We start from the raw sequence: 21,774 nt of genomic DNA, 5'->3' as shown, positions 1-21,774 counted from the left end.
AAGTAGTTGGGACTACAGTCGCCCGCCACCATGCCCGGCTAATTTTTGTTTTTGTTTGTTTGTTTTTTAGTAGAAACGGGGTTTTACCATGTTGGCCAGGCTGATCTTGAACTCCTGCCCTTGTAATGCACCCGCCTCGGCCTCCCAAAGTGCTGGGAGTACAGGTGTGTGCCACCGTGCCGGGTCTAAAGGACAGCTTAATACCAAAAAAGTAGGGTGGACATAATCTAGAAATATAGCATTCGAATGCTGTATATATTTATCTGCTGTCCTTGAATTTCCCACTTTTCTGAGGAAAATATTTGAAAACAACATTTTCCTTTCACTTTCTTCCTAATAGCTAGGTTAAGCCACTTGCATTTAAACATAATAACAATTTTAGTAACTTTTACTTGTCTTCCTAGCAAGAACTTGTATCTTCTGGTCTGGAGATTAACAGTGCTATTAATTAAAAATTGTTGCTTTTTAATAAAAGGTGGAATGAAAGAGTAGGATCATTTGTTCCACTATATTGGCCCAAGGACTTAAGAGTCTCAGAGGATTTGCTTAAAATCTTCTCAGTCTAGAAATTTTGAAAGATGAAATAAACAGTTTTGAGGCCGGGCACGGTGGCTCACGCCTGTAATCCCAGCACTTTGGGAGGTCGAGGTGGGTGGATCACAAGGTTAGGAGTTCAAGACAAGCCTGGCCAATTTGGTGAAACCCCGTCTGTACTAAAAATACAAAAAAATTAGCCAGGTGTGGTGGCACATGCCTGTAATCCCAGCTACTCGGGAGGCTGAGGCAGGAGAATTGCTTGAATCCGGGCGGCGGAGGTTGCAGTGAGCTGAGATCGTGCCACTGCACTCCAGCCTGGGTGACAGAGTGAGACTCCGTCTCAAAAAAAAAAAAAAAGAAATAAACAGTTTTGGGAACTAGCATTTCTTTCATCCAATGCATTAAAATAGTAATTATACTGCTGAAAAATGAGACAACATTCTTGTTAAAACCCAAGTTTTTTATAGTGACATTGTAATAGGGTTTATGTTTCTTGTACCTTTGATTTCCTCCAGAATCTGAATGCCTGAGTGTTTTCAACAGGGTGCCACATGAGTAGAAATCTACATCTATGTGAACCTTGTGAAATTTTTATTACACTTTTTTTTGGTCTTTTTTTTTTTTTTTTACCTTTTTGTGGAGAATGGGGTCTTGTTGCCCAGGCAGGTCTCAAACTCCTGAGCTCAAGTATCCTCCCGCCTCCACCTCCCTAGGTGCTGGGATTACAAGCGTGAGCCACCATACCCGGCCATGAATTTTTTATTGATAACGTTGTGAAATGAGAAGCCTCAGCACTTACCATCTGCATTTTGAACTGGACTACAAACATGAATTACATATAAATAGAAACCTTATTTGAAAGAATTTTCTTTTGTTAACAGTTTATTAGACATTTGTTTCATGTTGTAACTTTAGATAAATTAAATTTGAATATTTCATAATTGTAATCAATTCTCTTCAGCTTCAATTTTAATTCCTAATTGATTCAAGCCTATTAGCAAGACTCCTGGTGGTAGTCTGTTACATAATGTTAGTAAAAGGCCTGAGGTTTTTCTCCTAACAAACTTGGTGCTAGCTCGTTAGACTGAAAATAAGATACTCTCTGGTATATCCAGTGGATTGGATGCCTGGGTCCTAAGTTTCACCAGCCAGGGATTATCACCTTTTAGGAGCTGCAAGGAAGTTAGAAGGATAAAGGAGAATAACTTAGGGAACCAAATAACTTCTTATGCGGGCTGAGTCGGAAAAGAGAGTCAGTGAAGGGAGATAAGGGTGGGGCCGTTTTACAGGATTTGGGTAGATAAAGGAAAATTACAGTCAAAGGGGATTTGTTCTCTGGTGGGCAGGAGTGGGGGTCGCAAGGTGCTCAGTGGGGGAGCTTTTTGAGCCAGGAAAAGGACTTTCACAAGGTAATGTCATCACTTAAGGTAATGTCATCACTTAAGGCAAGGACTGGCCATTTTCACTTCTTTTGTGGTGGAATGTCATCAGTTAAGGCGGGGCAGGGCATTTTCACTTTTGTGATTCTTCAGTTACTTCAGGCCATCTGGGCGTACACGGGCAAGTCACCAGGGATGCGGTGGCTTGGCTTGGGCTCAGACGCCTGATAATACTAGCCCAGGGTCCTGCTCCCTTACAGTTCTGTAATCTTCACTCAGTGACTCGCTTCTGTCTCAATACAAAGGAAAGACGTTATTTTTTTTTTCTCCTTTTTTTTTTTTGAGGCAGGGTCTCGCTCTGTCGCCCAGGCTGGAGTGCAGTGGCGCAATCATGGCCCACTGCAGCCTTGACCTCCTGGACTCAAGTGACCTTCCTGCCTCTGCGATAGTTTTTCATGGATGCTTCTAGTAGTTTTTTGGAGGTATGGTGTGTTAGGAACAAACTGCCCCAAAAAGCTTCTTGGTACTGCCGACACTTCCCCCAAACCTCTCCGTGCCGCCCACCCCTCCCCCTAATGCTCTGCAACTCTTCTTCCCCCAAGCCTCTTTACACTTCTAAGTCCTTATGAAGCCAGCAGACTTCACTTATCAGACCTTGCTGCAATAAACAAACCCCAATTACAAATCATCCGGACCGCACAGGGGAAGGTGATGGGAAGCATAAACAAACTTTACCTACACCCTCCTGTAATAAACGTCACAAGCTAATATGTGGCAAAACTAACCAGCAAACAACCCCAGGGTCTCTCTCCCCCATATAAACCCCTCATTTTGTAAGCTCAGGGGTGCCTCCTCTGTCTGTGGTGGAGCAGCCGTCAGGTTAATGAACTTCCTCGGCTGACCCTGGGTCTCTCTTTCGTCCTTTCTCTCGGCTAACCTTATATGGTGATAGATTGGAAACTTTTTTTTTTTTTTTTGAGACGGAGTCTTGCTCTGTCGCACAGGCTGGAGTGCAGTGACCCGATCTCAGCTCACTGTAAGCTCCGCCTCCCGGGTTCATGCCATTCTTCCGCCTCAGCCTCCCGAGTAGCCGGGACTACAGGCGCCCGCCACCAAGCCCGGCTAATATTTTGTATTTTTAGTAGAGACGGGGTTTCACCGTGTTAGCCAGGATGGTCTCGATCTCCTGACCTCGTGATCCGCCCGCCTCGGCCTTCCAAAGTGCTGGGATTAGGGGCGTGAGCCACCGCGCCCGGCCGATTGGAAGCTTTTAAGAACTCCTTCTCCTATTTTGAGAATTCAGAAATTTATTTATAGCTTTCGTAAAATAGAGTGAAGACTCTTACAGACCTATGTTAGACTAGCAGGCGCTCAGTCTCTGTGGTCCGAGATGGAGCACGAAGATGACAGTGTATATGCATTTTGGTGCTGAAGTGGACCTGGAGTGTGGACAGAGGAGTTACTAAGAAGAATCCCGGAGACCAGGATGTAAACTCTCAATTCTAATCAACACAGGTGTGGGCTATGGTTCTGAGACACCATTCATCTCACACGAGGTACGGCGACACCCAACACCACCCAGTACAACAGCTCTCTCTCCACCTGGAACCCGGACCCAGCTTGATTCGCGGGTGCCGGATGATGACGTATCCTTGCACCTGGCGATGATTGGTTCGCGTGGAGAGGCGTCGTCCGTCAACGCGACTCGGAACCCGGACCTATGTTCTCGCGAGAGTTAGCGGCCTCCGGTGTGGGATGGCCGCGGAGCCGGGCGGAGCTGGCTTGCGGCTCCCGGGGCCGGCTCTCCGGCCGGAGACATGGCCCGGGGGCCCGGCCCGCTAGGCAGGCCTCGCCCCGATACGGTCGCCATGCCCAAGAGAGGAAAGCGACTCAAGTTCCGGGCCCACGACGCCTGCTCCGGCCGAGGTGGGCGAGGGGGGCAGGGGCGCTGAAACATTCTGGGGGCTGGCGGCTGGGAGGGGGCTGGACCGTGCCGAGGTGAGCGCTCGCGTGCCCGCGGCTGGAGGGCGGCTCGGTCCGGGGGCCTGCAGCGAGGAGGAGGTGTTGGCGGGGAAGACGCTGACGAGAGAAGGCCTCTTCCTTGAGGGTTGGTGCTGTGTTGCAGTGACCGTGGCGGATTACGCCAACTCGGATCCAGCGGTCGTGAGGTCTGGACGAGTCAAGAAAGCCGTAGCCAACGCTGTTCAGCAGGAAGGTAAGCTTTGCGCGAGCCTTTAAAGACTCATGCCGCGAAGACAGAACTAGGTATTTTATTTTCTGTTTTTCTTGCAGTCCTTTAGTCGTCTTCCTGTAACCGTGTTTGCTTTCGTTAGTGTTAACTTACATATTGGGGGTGGAGGAGGATTAGTCAAGAGTAGCAGTTTCTGTAGCAGAAAGCAGAAATATTTTCTTTCTTTGCATTTAAAAACATGTTTGCATACTTTTTAGTTTCCACTGCATTCTTCTTGGTTATTAATCTCTTTGCTGTAGTTCACATGTTTTACTCTGCAGTTTGCTTCCTTGTTTAATAACCTTGGAGTGTTCTTTTCCTTTTCCGGTGTTTCTCTTGCTTTCAGTCTGTTTACTCATGGGTCTGAGACTTGTGTTTTATGACACCTACTGCCTCCAGCTCAGGACCAGGATTAAATTGGATTCAATTTGTCTCAAACATTTCTCTGTAGACCTTATGAGAATACAAATCAGCTTTTATCCTGCAGGGTTTATAGTGGAAAAATTGTACACACCTTTTTTCTTCAGGGCTGAAAAAAGGAGTTTCTGCAACTTTGGAGTCAGTTTGCCCATTGCTTTCCTTTTTTTTTTTGTATTTAAAATACTAAAATCTTTATTTTTTTTGGTGACAGATTCTCACCTTTCTCTCTCAACGATGTTTTTTTCCCCCCTTTCCTGAATGGATGCTGATACCTTGGCTAAGTTGTTTGTATTTCTGGGTGGAGCTGTGTGCCATCTCATTCTCCTTTTATTTTCTTCTAGTAAAATCTCTTTGTGGCTTGGAAGCCTCTCAGGTTCCTGCAGAGGAAGCTCTTTCTGGGGCTGGTGAGCCCTGTGACATCATCGACAGCAGTGATGAGATGGATGCCCAGGAGGAAAGCATCCATGAGAGAACTGTCTCCAGAAAAAAGAAAAGCAAGAGACACAAAGGTATGGAGCTTGTTCTCTTTTGGTTTATTAGACCTGCCTGTGGTGACAAATTGAAGATGTTACTTTCCCAGTAGCACAGGAGGAGATATAAGAGGTGATACCAGGAGAGTTTAAAGAAAACTTGGCTCTCCCTAAGAACCTTGGTAGTGGGACAGGATTTAATACACCTGGGCTTTCTTTTTTCTTTTGTCTGAATTCCGGAGGGAAAGAGATTAGTACGTGTTAGTAGAGTTCTGGAGCTGTGAACTGGACTCTAGTAGCCCTTCATTGAGAACATGTTATTATCAGGTAAAAACCCATAAGGCAATGTGAAAATAAAAGGCCTTTGCATTTCTGGATTTCTGAATGTGTAAGGAAGCAGAGATGTAACCAAAAAATGTTTTCCGAAGTATGTGGATTTTACGTTAACTAGTTTTGTTACACACAAACATAGACATTATCGTGGGCTTTTAAGTGCTCTGCAATTAGTAATGTCTGCTTTATGTCTAATAAGTACTGTGGGAAATAGAAAAGTAGGTGATTTTTTTATATCCTAATGGCAATGAAATGTACACAAATGAAACAAAGAATAATAAACTGATGATAATATAACGTGCCAAACCATCATTCAGATTCAGGGTTTTCCTTCAGACTTAATGAGTCAGAATCTCTTGGGGTGGAACTCAGAATTTTTATTTTATTTTTTTTTTGAGGCAGGGTTTTGGTCTCTTGCCTAGGCTGCAGTGTAGTGGAAAGATCATGGCACACTGCAGCCTTGACTTCCCAGGCTTAAGCGATCCCCCCATCTTAGCCTTTTGAGTAGCTGGGACTACAGGTGCTATGTCATCATGCCTGCTAATTTTTTCTATTTTTGGTAGACAGGGGTCTCACTATGTTGCCTAGGCTAGATTTGAGCTCCTGGGCTCAAGCAGTCCACCCACCTTGGCCTCCCAAAGTGCTGAGATTACAGGCATAAGCTACCATGCTTAGCCCAGAATTTTTAAAGCTAAAGTGGTTCTGATGATCAGCTACGTTTAGGTGAAAGCCGATAAATAATGGTGAGGCCAGGCATGGTGGCTCACGCTTGTAATCCCAACACTTTGGGAGGCTGAGGTGGGCAGATCACAAGGTCAGGAGTTCGAGACCATCCTGGCCATTATGGTGAAACCCTGTCTTTACTAAAAATACAAAAATTAGCTGGGCGTGGTGGTGTGCACCTGTAGTCCCAGCTACCAGGGAGGCTGAGGCAGGAGAATCGCTTGAACCTGGGAGGCGAAGGTAGCAGTGAGCCGAGATTGCATTGCGCCACTACATCTCCAGCCTGGCGACAGAGCAAGACTCTGTCTCAAAAAAAAAAAAAAAAAAAAATAGTAAATGATGTGTGTATTTTTGGTCTCAGATTTACCAGCACTTTCACCTGTACCTGAGAATCAGATAATAGATATTTTTATTTGTTAAAGTATATTGAAATAATAAGTTAATGAAATTAATGGTATGATTGCTTTGGAATTATTCTAGTTATTGTTAGTCATATCCCTCTTTTTCAGGATCCCAAAATTAATACAGGTCAAGCATTCCAAATCTGAAAAGCTCCAAAATTTGAAATTTTTGGAGCAATGACATGATGCTGAAAGGAAATGCTTATTGGAGCACTTTGGATTTCTGATTTTCGATTAGGGCTGCTCGACCAATAAGTACGGTCAAGATATTCCAAAATGCGGGAAAAGCCAAAATCTGAAACACTACTGGTCCTGAGCATTTCTGATAAGGGATACTCAACCAGTATTGACATTCTTCATACTTCTTTGTCCTTAATTTTTCACTTGAAATCACTACTTATCACCATTCTATTAGGGATTTATCTTCTTGTTGTTTTGGACTTGTTCCACAGAATGGCTTTGACTTAAAACAAAAAATTGAGATAAAATTTATTCCTTTAAAGTGTACAATTCAGTGGTTTTAGCATATTCACAGAGTTGTGCAACCATCAACATGGTCTAAGTTTAGAACATTTCCATTACTCTAAAAAGAAACCCCATACTTATTAGCATCCCTTCTCATTCCAAATCCTCCTCCAGCCCTTGGAAACCACTAATCTACTTTCTGTCTCTACAGACTTACCTATTCTGACATTTCATGTAAATGGAATCATACAATATATAGTCTTTTGCATGTAGCTTCTTTCATTTAGCATAATGTTTTCAAGGTTCATCCATACTATGCATGTATCAGTATCTCATTCTTTTTTATTCCTTTTTATTTGGCTGCTATGAATAATGCTGCTGTGAACATTCATGGACAAGTTTTTCTGTGGACATAGGTTTTTTTAGTTTTGGTTAGATAGGAGTGAAATTGCTGGATTATACAGAAACTCTATGTTTAACTTTTGGAGGAATTGCCAAACTGTTTTCCAAAGTGTGTGCATCGTTTTATATTTCCACCAGCAGTGTATAAGAGTTCCAGTTTCTCTACATCCTTATCAACACTTGTTATTGTCTGACTTTTTAAATTATAATGGATGTGGATTGGTATCTATCTCCTTGTGGTTTTGATTTGCATTTCCCTGATGGCTAATGATATTTGCCCATTTTTAAATTGGGTTACCTTCTTCTTCTTATTTTTTTATTTTTTGAGATGGAGTTTCACTCTTGTTGACCAGGCTGGAGTGCAATGTCATGATTTCGGCTCACTGCAACCTCTGCCTCCCGGGTTCAAGCGATTCTCCTACCTCAGCCTCCCGAGTAGCTGGGATTACAGGCATGCACCACCATGCACAGCTAATTTTTTGTAATTTTTAGTAGAGATGGGATTTCTCCATATTGGTCAGGCTGGTCTCGAACTCCAGACCTCCGGTGATCCACCTGCCTCGGCCTCCCAAAGTGTTGGGTTTACAGGTGTGAGCCACCGCACCCGGCTATCTTTTTATTATTGAATTGTAAGACTTCTTTATCTATTCAGATTACTAGTCACTTATCAGATACATGATTTATGGCTTACAGGCACTTAACCATAATTCATATTTTACTTCCTTATTCTACTTTACCTCCATTAGGTTTCTCCATTCCATCAGACTGGTCTTTTTTTTTTTTTTTTCTTTTTAAATTTCTTTTTATTTTATTGTTTTAGCAGGTATAATGTATTTTTCTTCTTTTTTTAAAAGCCTTTTTTTTAATGAAACATGTAGAAGAAGAGAGAATAGTCTGATTATAACTCCATATAACTATTCCCTGCTTCAACAATGATCAACTCATGGCTATTAAAAAGTTTTTTTTCTCTTTCTTTTTTTAATTAACATTTTGTTTTTATATGCTGTCAATTCAACGGCCATTTTTACTTCAACCATTACCCCCCACTCCATCACACACACACACACACACACACACACACACACACACACACACACACACACACACACACACACACACGGTTATTTTGTAACGGCCATTTTTACTTCAACCATTACTCCCCACTACACACACACACACACACACACACGGTTATTTTGAAACAATTTCCAGATATACCATCATCATCTCTGTAAATATTTTAGTAGTTATCTTTTTAAAAATACCATTATCATATCTAAAAGACTTAACAGTAATTTCTCAATGTTATTAAAATCTTGTTAGACTTTTCTGTTTACTGTTCTCACATGTTTTGCTTTTCTGAGTCCCTTGGTTTCATGTTAGCACTTACTCACTTGACATGCTTTTCCTCTTAACCTATGCCTATCAAAATTCTTCATGTCCTTCATGATTTATCTCCATGAAGCTTTCATTTACTGATTCTATTTCCTTCGTTTTGAAAGCTCTTAATAATTATGTATAAAACACTGACAATTCTTCATTATTTACTAAATTTTGTCTCTAAAGACAGAAAATTTGTAATAGCACTCTGCTTTGTAAAAGTCCTTATGGGTCTCAGTAGAGGAAATTTTTGTTTGTTTTTTTGGTTTTTGTTTTGGTGTTTTGAGACAGGGACTCACTCTGTTGCCCAGGCTGGATTGCAGTGGTGCAGTCATGGCTCACTGCAGCCTCGACATCCTGGGCTTGATTGATCCTTGCACCTCAGCCTCCTGAGTAGCAGAGACTACAGGCATGCACCACCATGGCTGGCTAATTTTTAAGTTTTTTGTAGAGACTGTGTTGCCCAAGCCGATCTCGAATTCCTGGGCTCAAGCCATCCTCCCACCTTGGCCTCCCAAAGCGTTGAGATTACAGGCATGAGCCACTGCACTCAGCCACAATAGAGGAAATTTTAATAGTCGTTTGCCTTCTCTTTCAAAGAGAGAAGAGGTAATGTGGGAGAAAGTGGGGCCTAGACATGGTAGACTGTGTCTTGCATGATTACTGGAGATTATAAGAAGGATAAGAATTAGAAAAGATGATGATGTTTTAGACATATTGGGTCTCTGTTGTGAAGAACCTAACCAAATAACCTGATCTAATCATAGAGCTGTAGGAAGCAGTTAGCTAGAAAAGCAGGGGCAACTTTGGGGAGATGGTGTAGGGGCTTTTTCCCCAGGAAGGAAGAAAGCTGGTCATTTTAGGATAGTTCTATGACTAGGTTTGAAATAAGGGTTAAGGTTAGGATTAGCTCAGATTCAGGTATCTTTACAAAGCATGTGTATTACCTGAACCTGAGAAGTATAGTGGACATCAAGGTCAAGAGAATTAATGCTAATGAGTTCTGAAGAAGGAAGAGATAGGGACACTTTTTTTTTTTTTTGAGATGGAGTTTCACTCTGTCGCCCAGGCTGGAGTGCAGTGGCGCTATCTCAGCTCACTGCAAGCTCCGCCTCCTGGGTTCATGCCATTCTCCTGCCTCAGCCTCCCAAGTAGCTGGAACTACAGGCAGCTGCCACCACGCCTGGCTAATTTTTTTGTATTTTTTAGTAGAGAAGGGGTTTCACTGTGTTAGCCAGGATGGTCTCGATCTCCTGACCTCGCGATTCGCCCACCTCGGCCTCCCAAAGTGTTGGGATTACAGGCGTGAGCCACCGTGCCCGGCCTAAGTGCCATCTCAGCTCACTGCAACCTCCACCTCCTGGTTCAAGCGATTCTCCTGCCTCAGCCTCCCAAGTAGCTGGATTACAGGCACGTGCCACCACGCCCAGCTCATTTTTGTATTTTTAGTAGAGATGGAGTTTCACCATGTTGGCCAGGATGGTCTCGATCTCTTGACCTCGTGATCTGCCTGCCTTGGCCTCCCAAAGTGCTGGGATTACAGGCGTGAGCCACTACGCCCGGCCTCCCTATACCATCTTAAAGTCAATTTTGTTTTTTTTCCTGACTGAAAATGTTTAGTGGGTGGAGACTTAAAGAGAAACCATGAGCAGGGCTTAATAGCATAAAGCTGGAATTCGGAGTCAGAAAATCTTGGTTCTATTTCCCTTGACTGAGTGGCAAGGTTTTGTTTTCTTATTAGTAAAATGGGCGCAATAATATTTTTCTTATTCCATTGAAGAATTATTAGAGTTGAATGAGACAACATGTGCAAAGGCACTTTTGAAACTTTAAAATGATGGTCAGGTGCAGTGGCTCACGCCAGTAATCCCAGCACTTTGGGAGGCCAAGGCGGGTGGATGACTTGAGGCCAGGAGTTCGAGACCAGCCTGGTCAACGTGGTGAAACCCCATCCCTACTAAAAATACAAAAATTTGCTGGGTGCGGTGGAGTGTGCCTGTAGTCCTAGCTACTCTGGTGGCTGAGGCATGAGAATTGCTTGAAACCAGGAGGCGGAGGTTGTACTGAGCTGAGATTGCACCACTGCATTCTAGCCTGGGCACCACTGCATTCCAGCCTGGGCAACAGAGTGAGACTCTGTCTCAAAAAAAAAAGTTAAACTTCAAAATGGTATTGCCAATAGTTGTTAAATAAAGGCCCTAAGAACAAAACCTATTTACTTGGGCAACAGGAGGTAAAAGTTTCCAGCAGCTAGGATGAGCAGGAAATGATAAGTTTGAGGGGTTTCCTTGGACCTATTTAAAACCATTTTCTTAACTGTGCAATCAATCCTTGGGAGAAATGAAATTATCGAGTATCTTTAGATATGGTGTAGAAGATCAGAGATTATTCTTTTTTTTGTTTCAGAAGAACTGGACGGGGCTGGAGGAGAAGAGTATCCCATGGATATTTGGCTATTGCTGGCCTCCTATATCCGTCCTGAGGACATTGTGAATTTTTCCCTGATTTGTAAGAATGCCTGGACTGTCACTTGCACTGCTGCCTTTTGGACCAGGTTGTACCGAAGGTGCGACCACAGAGAGCTCACTCTTTTATCTGTGTGGCTGATTTCATTACTGTTTGTGATTTGGAGCTACTCACTGGATGGTGACCTCTTTTCACTTTCTCTACTCCATGTCTGGGCATGACCCAGCTTTGGACTCCTTGAGCCCCTCTCTAATTTAAATTTGATATTATTAATTATCCAGGTAATTGTCTTCCGTGTGGTTGCCTCCTTCCCCACTCCAGTATCCACTTTCAGCAAAACGTCTTGCTTCAAGTCCCAGATAGAAGAGTCTTTGACTTTTCTTCAGAGGCTTATTTTAGCTAGAATGTTTAAAGCTACAGATGCCTATCTGCTCATCTTTCCAGCTGGATTAGGTGTTGCTTAGATTTGCTAGTTGTCTTTAAGTATTACACAGTTTTTGTATTTATGCAGCCTTATGTATAGTTGTAGTGGTGAGGAGTAGGTAAATTATATGATTAGTAAAAGGGCTAGTTTTTGATGCTAGGTATGGAAGTGTAGTGACAATTGTAAACTGTCAGGCTGTGGTGGGAAGGAATGTTGAAGTAGAAAGGAGTAGAGAACTCACTGTGAGATCTGACTGGAGAACCTGGTGGCTCTTCGCCAGTATAGGTTCCTCCAGGACAGGTTCTTTTTGAGCAGCTAAAGCATAATATACTGATACCAATTCAGAGTTTGCTCTTTTGTTCAGTGAAAAAGTGAGGACTTCAACTTTAAAAATGGATGGAGAACTGCTGGATTACAAGGCAAAGACGTAAAAGTCGCCAAGAGGTCAAGTAGCACTGGGGACAGGCTATCTACTGGCCAGTGGAATAGTGCAGTAAAGTTCATACAGAGACCAGGAGTCTTAGAAAACTGACCTAGAGCAGGAGAGACAGGTCACATATTGGTAGGAGTAATGTGTCATGTTTCAGGCACTACACGCTGGATGCTTCCCTGCCTTTGCGTCTGCGACCAGAGTCAATGGAGAAGCTGCGCTGTCTCCGGGCTTGTGTGATCCGATCTCTGTACCATATGTATGAGCCATTTGCTGCTCGAATCTCCAAGAATCCAGCCATTCCAGAAAGCACCCCCAGCACATTAAAGAATTCCAAAGTAAGTGAGAATTTGTGTTGGGGTTTGACTAATGAACTCTTGTATGGTAGGCCTGTTATCATGGCTTGTCTCCAGCTTCCTTGATGGGGAGGGGTGTAGGTCCCAGGCTGCTAGGGGACTAATGTAAACTTCAGGGCTCAGAGATTTCACTTCTCCAAGACCTTTCTGCTGTGCTGGCTGGCTTATCTTACCTTAAAGCTTTCTGGTGCTTTTAGTGTATTCCTTATTCTTTTTATTTTAATGTATTTGCATACATTGTACATTGGACCACTCTAGATATAATGGTTTTGATGGTTTGGGCTAGGAAGAGCATAACTCAAATGGTAGACGAATGCTGTAATTTTTAAGAGGGGCTTTAAATCACAGTACAGAGGTATAACATGAACATCTCACTATTTTTCTCTTTCTAATGCAACCTTGACATCAGGGATTCCCCTTTATTGTTGACCTCCTTAAGGATTCTGGTGTAGACTTGACTTCTGTAGCATTTGGAAGTGCCCTGTGCCAGGCTATTGCCAGGCTCTGGTAGGTCATCTCATAGACTATAAGGTACCTTGATTCATAAACCTTAGTTCTCTCAAGTTCTTTCTGTGTTCTAGGCTCTTTTTATCTCAGGATTTCCCTGATACTTTATATTCATATATTTATATTCAAGTTTCTGTCATTCTTCTGATTTGTAAATATGTCTACTAGCCTTTGGTCCATTCTCTCTTTTTCTCCTACCTGATGAAATTACTAAATCACCTTTGGCAAACAAGGTTACTCTGTTCCTACCCCAAATCTGATGTTCCATAGCATTTCCCATTCTCTTGTAGTTTGTTTTTATGGTATTGCACATTATATAATGATTCTTCTCCCCTAGTTTAGCTCTAGGGTGATCATATCCTACCTAATACATATTAATTAAAAGGGTACTTTTGATTTCAAGATTATCGAGGTTCCCCCCAGCCTTGTAAACTGAGGTGGTCAGGGCTGTTGGCTGAGCTCAATTTAATATCATGCTAACTGGTGGATTTAGAGAAGGAGTAGAATGCCGGGAGAGTAGGATTTCACCTAGCAGCTGCTTCTGCTTGTAATATGAGTGGACAGTGTATCTTCTCACATTTACAGTGTCCCTTTCCCCCAAAACATTTGATAGTGTCAGATTAACTGTGGTGAGCATGGGGATCATCCCAAAGTTAGCCATGCCAGGAGTGAATCAATTGCTTGGGGCAGAGCAGCATTGGGCAAACTCCTCATGCTTGACACATCTTAGCGGCTCCAGTGCACAATGCAAGTGCTACTGCCTAAATTCTAAAATACCCCTATCTTCATATTCTTATCATTGTCTATTAATTTTTTTAAAGTGGACTGTAAAAAGCCAAAGTAGAATGAAAACTAAGGTCTTAATCCAGATAGTAAGCCCAGGCCATCTGGCTGCTGCTTTTGTGCCTTGTTAGAGATCTTCTGAAGAGGGTATGGGGCCTGCAGTGGCAGGTATCCCGTGCATGGCCTTGCCACTTGTATACCCATGATTGCGTGGCATTCAGGGAGTTGCCAGCATGCCTAAAGGAAGTTGTCCCATGTTTCTGGACTCCAGCTTTTCGTATTTGATTCCCCCTCTCTCTCTTTTCAGTAGCATAGCTTGTGTGGGACACTGGAGCCGTTGTGATGGCAGCAGAAGTGTTTTCCCCTTAAAGCCAAGCCCATTAATTTTGATGGAACAGCAGGACGTACAGGGCATGTCTGAAGGGCAGGACAGCTGGCACGGCGGACGACCCACCCCTTATCCCCTGGGAGGTACTTCACTTCTTGTGCTTAACCCTAGCTGTAGCCTGACTTTCACTGAGGGGCTTATTCTAGACAGAATTCAGCCTAGCTCTGTAGTTTCCTTACTGGCTGTCTGCTCCCAGAAGGTCCTGAGCAGTTTGCTTCTATTATAGGGCCAGCCCTCTCTGCCTACCTTATGGCCTTGTATCATCTTGCCTGGTGGCTGCTGGCTCTCCTTACATTTTAATGTAGAGGATTAGCCTGCTGAATCAGAGAGGATGCTCCAGTCTCTAGATACCATGTTTCTGTCTTTGATGATAAGAACAATAGGAGTTGATGTCAGTAGCCTCTGAGGTTGACTTATATTGGTCCCTCCTGTCCTTATTGAACAGCCCTGGGATTGTCCGTTTTTATGTTGCACCAGTGTCAACTTGGGGGTCTATCTGTGCCAAAGTAAAATCTCAGCATTGGGACCGTGGCTGGCTTTAGAGCTGTCAAACAGAAAGGTTTTTGGTGATTATTTTGGTTGTAGTGTATTTTGATTTTTTTGTTTTTCTTTTTCTTGGTTTATTTTATTTTTACTTTCTTATAGTGCTTACTTTTCTGGTGCAGAAAGATTGTTGGGAACAGACAGGAACCAATGTGGGAATTCAACTTCAAGTTCAAAAAACAGGTACGTGGTCTTCTCTTTGTTTTTCAGATAATACCTTGTTCTAAGAGATTTCCCTAGATATCTTTCTTAGTCTGTTTGTGCTGCTATAACAGTACCACAGATTCTGGGTAACTTAAAAAGAATGAACTTTATTTCTTAACAGTTCTGGAGGCTGGGAAGTCCAAGATCAAGGTACTTGCAGGTTTGGTGTTTGGTGAGGGCCTGGTCCCTTTGCTTCCAAGATGGTGTCTGATTGCATCCTTCAGAGGGGAGGAACACTTCGTCCTCACATGGTGGAAGGTGGAATGCCAAAAGGGGCTGAACCTAGTGTGAAGACTCTCTTATAAAGGCCTTAATCCCATTCATGAGGGAGGGCCTCCCCAGTAGGTCACCTCCTAAAAAGGCCCTACCTCTTAATACTATTGTGTTGGAGATTAAGTGTCCACATGAATTTTGGAGGAGACACAAACATTCAAATCATAACACTAGGCATGAAATTGCCTTACTAAAACAGTGTACAGCCTAAAAATCCAAAATCTGAAATGCCTCATAATCTGGAACTTTCTGAGTGGCAACTTGATGCTCAAAGGAAATGCCTATTGGAGCATTTTGGATTTTGGGTTTGTGGATTTCAGATGCTCAACTGGTATAATGCAAATATTCCAAAATCTGAAAAAATGGGGAACACTTCTGGCCCTAAGCGTTTTGGATAAGGGATACTCAATCCGAAATGCCATGAAAACAAAAGGTAAGAGGAACTATGCTGTGTTGAAAGACAAGGATAACAACCTACTGCAAAGAGTAAATCTTGAGTGGATCCTGGATAAGGGAACAAAGCTATAAAAGACATTTTGAGGCAATTTAGGAAATCAGAATGTGCTATGGATAAGATGAAATAATTGTTAATTTTCTTATGGGTGATAATGATAATGTGGTTATATGTAAGTGTATGCTGAATTATTTAAGAGTGAAGTATAAATGTTAAGAGAACATATTAAGAGAATAGTTCCCAAAAGATTAATTGCAGTTACAGGATAGTGGAAGTCTTAAGTCACCTTTACTTTGTCAATATATTTATATATTATTTAAGCTTATTTACCATTAAAAAAAGCTTTCATTGTGGAAGGAGGAGCCTCATGTATTTCTGAACGTAAGCCTAAGAGACAGAGAAGACAAATTACATGAACTCTCCAGTTGCAAAGCCAATGAAAATTTTTTAAAACCTGGAAAAATTATGCCAGAGGCACATATATTGTTTACTAATCTGATTACTGTCCAAGCCTTGAACAGTGACAGTATTACTCAAAGGACACCTGTATTATTAGGTGTAATTATGATCACCCTATATTCTTATGTGGAATTATGAGCAGATATGGCAATAGGTTTATGGGTTTCTCTCTCACTATGCATATAAAACCCATAAACTCATTACAGGGGAGACAGGTGAAAACACATGGAATGGGGTGGGGTGGGGGGTGTGGGGATGGGGTGGGGAGGGAGATGTTTTCACTTGTCTCCTCTACTTAGTATCTCACTGATGAGACACAAATACTATGAATTATTCTCACGTGATGGCAGGTGGGTTACAGATAAGTTTGTAATTAAAGTAAACCTTATTTTCCTATTGATTTATTTCAAAAACATGGTTCTGGGGAAGAATTTTAGTTCTGATATCTTGCATTTAATAAGATCTGCACAGTCTGTGATATCCATTAGACACTGGTAGAAAGTCCACCATAGACCTTTCTGAGAAGGGATTGAGAGGCAGTCTTAGTGGTGAAATGTGACTAGAAGCAGACACTAGGATTACTGCAGGAAAGTGAATGCTGAGATTTTCCTTTAGTTCCGAGACTTGTGATTCCTTTGTTTTATGGTGTCTGGAATTAGGTGGCCACTTCTGCTTCCATCCCTTTTGTGCAGCAGATGTTCTTTGGAGTCTGACAAGTTACAAGGAATTTGCAGTCTTTCAAACATTGTAGAACCTCTGGTAGAGGCTGTAAGTTTCCATTTCTTGTCAGATGGCAAGGAATACCATCTAAACGAAGCATAAACCCATTGCCACATTTGCTCATCCAAATGTATTTCCCCTTCTTTCAAAGGGTAGGTTTTCTTTGATCTCTGTATAGAAACATGTATAAAGAGAGAAGATAAAAGTGTATCTCACTAGCTTTAGTTGAGCCATAGGATTTTCTTTGGTGGACTCTTAGAGCCATATAATGTTTCTTCTAAGCCATTGGATTAATTCTCAGTTCTCTTCAGTCCCCTAGGTTAAAGAGCAAGTGTACAGGAGGATTGCAGCCTCCCGTTCAGTACGAAGATGTTCATACCAATCCAGACCAGGACTGCTGCCTACTGCAGGTCACCACCCTCAATTTCATCTTTATTCCGATTGTCATGGGAATGATATTTACTCTGGTAAGTGGGGACTCAGGATGTCATTCTCAGCTCCTTTTTTTTTTTTCATTCTGAAAGGAGGTGAACCGCAGCTCTTCTTTTTTTTTTTTTTTTTAAGAGACGTGGTCTCACTCTGTCACTCAGGCTGAAGTGCAGTGATGGAATCATCACTCACTGCAACCTCAAAACTCCTGGGCTTAAGCTATCCTCTTGCTTCAGCCTCCCAAGTAGTTAGGACTACAGGTGTGCGCCACCACCCCTAGCTAATTTTTATTTTTTGTTGCAATGGGTGTCTCACAGCGTTGCTGAGGCTTGTCTCAGACTCCTAGCCTCAAGCAGTTCTTCCACGTCGGCCTCTCAAGTGCTGAGATTATAGGTGTGAGCCACTGCATTCAGCTTTTTTATAGATTTTTGCTATATCTGAGGTTTGAAGGATATTTGTAAATTTAACCATGAAGGAAGGTATCTTTTTTCAAAAAAAAAGTTTGAACTCAGTCCTGTATATTAGCAACAGACAGATTTGTGGAGACATTAATTATATCTGAGAGTATTTCACCTTGTTTCCTTCTTTGTAGGAAAGGGAATGTTTTTGCATTTTCATGTGTAGTGATGATTAATGATTGAGAAAGATTATCCTATTAGGAAGAATGATGAGATATATACATGGGCACTGTATGTCAGGACCTTGAGGCATGCATATGGGGTTACAAATGGGATATTAAAATACAGGGTGACCAGCTCAGCTCTGTCCTTTGTGTGATATTATCACTGTTCAAGGCTTGGCCAGTAATTAGTAAACAACGTATGTGCCTCTGGCATATTTTTCCAGGTTTTAAAAATTTTTCATTGGCTTGGCAACTGGAGAGTTCATGTAATTTGTCTTCTCTGTATCTTAGGCTTACATTCAGAAATACATGAGGTTCGCCTTCCACAATGAAAGTAGCTTTTTTAAAATGGTAAATGACTTCAAATAATACATAAATATACTGACAAAGTAAAGGTGACTTAGACTTCCACTATCCTGTAACTGCAATTAATCTTTTGGGAACTGTTCTCTTAATGTGTCTGTTAATATGATGTATGTACTCTCTCTCTCTCAAATAATTTTGTATAATTGAGATTGTGTCATATATACAGTTTTGTTTTGTTTTTTTTGAGATGGAGTCTCGCTCTGTAGTCCATGCTGGAGTGCCGTGGTGTGCAATCTCGGCTCCCTGCAACCTCTGTCTCCTGGTTTCCAGTGATTCTCCTGCCTCCGCCTCCCAAGTAGCTGGGATTACAGGTGCCTGCCACCACACCCAGCTGATTTTTGTATTTTTGGTAGAAATGGGGTTTGCTCAGGCTGGTCTCAAACTCCTGACCTCAGACAATCTGCCTGCCTTAGCCTCCCAAAGTGCTCATTAGGGAGGCTTTCTTTAGCATAGTTTAAACGTGAAGCTGAGAAGGCCTTATAAAATTCTCCTTAATTTTTTATATCTTTAAAGGTTGGCTGGGCGTGGTGGCTCATGCCTGTAATCCCAGCACTTTGGGAGGCCGAGGTGGGCAGATCACTTGAGGTCAGGAGTTTGAGACCAGCCTGGCCAACATGGCAAAACCCTGTCTCTACTAAAAATACAAAAATTAGCCGGTCATGGTGGTGCACGCCTATATTCCTAGCTACTTGGGAGGCTGAGGCACAAGAATCGTTTGATCCCAGGAGGCGGAGGTTGCAGTGAGCCGAGATCACATCACTGCACTACAGCCTGGGCAACAGAACGAGGTCCTTTCTCAAAAAAAAAAAAAAAAAAGGTGTTTGTGTTATAATTTAGAGATTAATCTTGTGGCCTAGCCAGTATAAATTAGTCTGGACTATTTCATTTCAGAGTGAGCTCTTGGAAACCAAGGTTGTGTAAGTTGGATACTGAATTTGCTTTTCCATTTCAGTTTACTATCAATGTGAGCACAGACATGCGGCATCATCGAGTGAGACTGGTGTTCCAAGATTCCCCTGTCCATGGTGGTCGGAAACTGCGCAGTGAACAGGGTGTGCAAGTCATCCTGGACCCAGTGCACAGCGTTCGGCTCTTTGACTGGTGGCATCCTCAGTACCCATTCTCCCTGAGAGCGTAGTTACTGCTTCCCATCCCTTGGGGGCAGCCTCGAGTGTAGTCCATTAGTAATCAGATTCCAGTTTGGATAGGGTGGCTGGATTGTATATCTCGTTAGTAATGTACATGCTCTTCAGGTTCTAGGGCTCCTGTTAGGGGAGGGAGAAATGTTGAATCAAGAGGGAAAACAACTACTATGATTTATAAACATATTTTAATGTAAAAATTTGCATTTAAAAGGAGTGGCCCTGTTTTCTGTGTTAAAACCCCATTTGGTGCTATTGAGTTTGTTCTTTATTCTTTTATCCCAGTGAAAATTGTTGATCTTGCTGTAGGGAAAAATTAAACTCTTTGAATCTCCAAACAAGGAAGTTTCAGCATTCCCTTATGGATCAGAGGAACCTTAGAGGCCTGAAATTGTTGCTTCCAGTTTAGCTGCCCCTCAAATTCAAGTGAATATTTTCCCTTCTCCCTTTACCCTTCTCCAGAAATAAAGCAGGTGACAGGGTTTTCAGAATCTTACCAGATTGACTTGTGTATCTTTTTTAAAAAATAATTTGTGATATTTATTGCATACATTTTCTTTTGCCAGTTTTGGATTTTAGGTATTTTTTTGCATGAGGCTGATAATGGTGATGATGACTTTATACCCTTGGTACTATACCAGGAACTTTACATAGTATCTCTACTTCTCACAGTCTTGCAAAGTAGGTGATATTATTCCCATTTTATAGTTGAGAAAACGGAATTAGTGACTGTACCTATAACACCACCAGTAAATGCAGAGCCAAGATTCTGACCCAGGTCTTTTTGTTGTACCATAAGTTTAAAAGATGAGTCTCATTTTTCTTGTGGTAGATGGTGGTAAAAAGGAGTAGGCAGAGTGTACATAGATAAAAAAAAGTAAAAGGGTAAGTAAAAAATTGATTGTGGTATATGTTATTCTAATCAGCCGAAAAAGTTTAGAAGATTGATGAAATGATCTTTTAAATATGTATTTCTGAATAAAATGTAAAACCAAGAAAGTTATTTCAGGAAGGATAGTGACCCTTTCATTGAACTGTTAGAAGGGCATTTATTAGGCTAAAACGTCATTAACAAAATGCATTGCATGTTGAAACCAGCCTCTTGAACCATAAGCACTTAGCGACTTTGCTCTGCCCTGTACTGTGCTGCTTCTGCTGTCATCCTGTGTGCCTACAGAAGCCTGGTCTTCTGTCCATGCAGAAATGCTTATGTCCTCCTGTTGTTTAGATGACTCCTGTTGTTCAGGTGTACTCTGAGAAGAGAATCACGTTTTTCTGTTTTGCTAAGGAGAAAACCTTGCTGCTTGTCTCTCCTCCCACCCTCCACCATCCAAAATTAACCAGTGAGCTCGATATTACCTGGATATTGCCAGGAGGTGGGCAGTAAGACAGTATTCTTTAAAAGTGAAAATCTTGTGAGGCAAACTGCTAAATTCACTTTTTTTTTTTTTTTTTTACCATCTTCCCTAGGAATATTCCTAGAAAGCATCTGCTTAATTTTGCTGCTAACAGCTAACCTTATCCCACGTTGAGGGTGGTATTAAAACTGTTCACACAGAGTGAGCCTGGGTCAGTCAAAAACAGAATTTGGGCATTTAAGTGATAACAGACAACCTAAGGACAATGAGCACTTTGCAGATCTCTACAATTAAAAGTTGCCTCTTTTGAGGCAGGAGGAGAGAAGCACAGTCCCTGCCAGGTTGCCTGAACTAAAGATGCCATGGAGCAGGAGTGTCTTGGTGCATTGTTCCCTGCTTAGGAGTACCTTTAAAAAGGGGGTGAAATAAATTTGGCTTAATAATTGTATTCTGACTCAGCTCTGAGTTTTTTGTGTCAAATTCCATGATATGGTGACAGATACAGTACTAGATACTGCCTCAGCTCTCTCTCAGCATAATATTGACAAACATTTGGTAAAATGTGTTACCAGTGGTTATCTTGGCTTCAGCCTTCCTCTGCATTGGCTGAGTTGCCGTTTCTAGCATGATGCATGCTTTATTAGTGACAGGATGTGAAGTGTCTCAGGGATTTCCTTTTGGTGAGGACCCCAGACCACCCGAAGAAGAATTAGAACTTTCTGGACTACAGGTTATATACCGTGATTTTGCTCTGTCAAGCATCATAAATTGATCCTTGAACGCTGTGAGAGTTACGGACACAGACCCTCACACAGTTGAAAATCTGCTATGACTTTTGACTGCCCCAAAACTTAATAGCCTACTGTTGACTGGAAGCCTTATTGATAACATAAACAGTTGATTAATGTGTATTTTGTATATGTAGTATATACCTTATTATAATAAAATAAGCTCGAGAAAAGAAAATGTTATTAAGAAAATCAAAGAAGAGAAAATACATTTACTGTTTATTAAGTGGGTCATCATGTTGAGCAGGCTGACGAGTAAGAAGAGGAGGGGTAGTCTTGCTGTCTCAGGGGTGGCGGGGAAGGAAGAAAATCTGCATGCAAG

The 21,774-nt window shown here is 42.1% G+C and overlaps 1 protein-coding gene across 4 annotated transcripts; it reads left to right on the top strand.

Annotated features, from left to right (window-relative positions):
- Positions 1-2,984: 2,984 nt before the first annotated feature.
- On the top strand, positions 2,985-21,112 carry TMEM183A (transmembrane protein 183A). 4 transcript variants are annotated; one of them, XM_003823001.7, is made up of 8 exons: positions 2,985-3,842; positions 4,042-4,131; positions 4,908-5,075; positions 11,147-11,306; positions 12,218-12,398; positions 14,740-14,820; positions 17,059-17,214; positions 19,117-21,112. In XM_003823001.7, exons 1-8 carry the CDS (start codon positions 3,734-3,736, stop codon positions 19,300-19,302), a joined length of 1,131 nt encoding a protein of 376 aa, XP_003823049.3. In that variant the 5' UTR covers positions 2,985-3,733; the 3' UTR covers positions 19,303-21,112. The 4 variants fall into 4 exon arrangements, with proteins under 4 accessions (XP_003823049.3, XP_034799837.1, XP_034799852.1 ...); XM_034943946.3 differs by having other exon boundaries at positions 2,995-3,842; positions 11,150-11,306; XM_034943961.3 differs by having other exon boundaries at positions 3,437-3,842; positions 11,150-11,306; positions 17,067-17,214.
- Positions 21,113-21,774: the final 662 nt, after the last annotated feature.

This window comes from Pan paniscus, chromosome 1 (assembly GCF_029289425.2).
Source record: "Pan paniscus chromosome 1, NHGRI_mPanPan1-v2.0_pri, whole genome shotgun sequence".
NCBI classification, from domain to species: Eukaryota; Metazoa; Chordata; class Mammalia; order Primates; family Hominidae; genus Pan; species Pan paniscus.
Note: the sequence above shows the minus strand (reverse complement) of the source record. Positions and strands in the feature narration are given on the sequence as shown.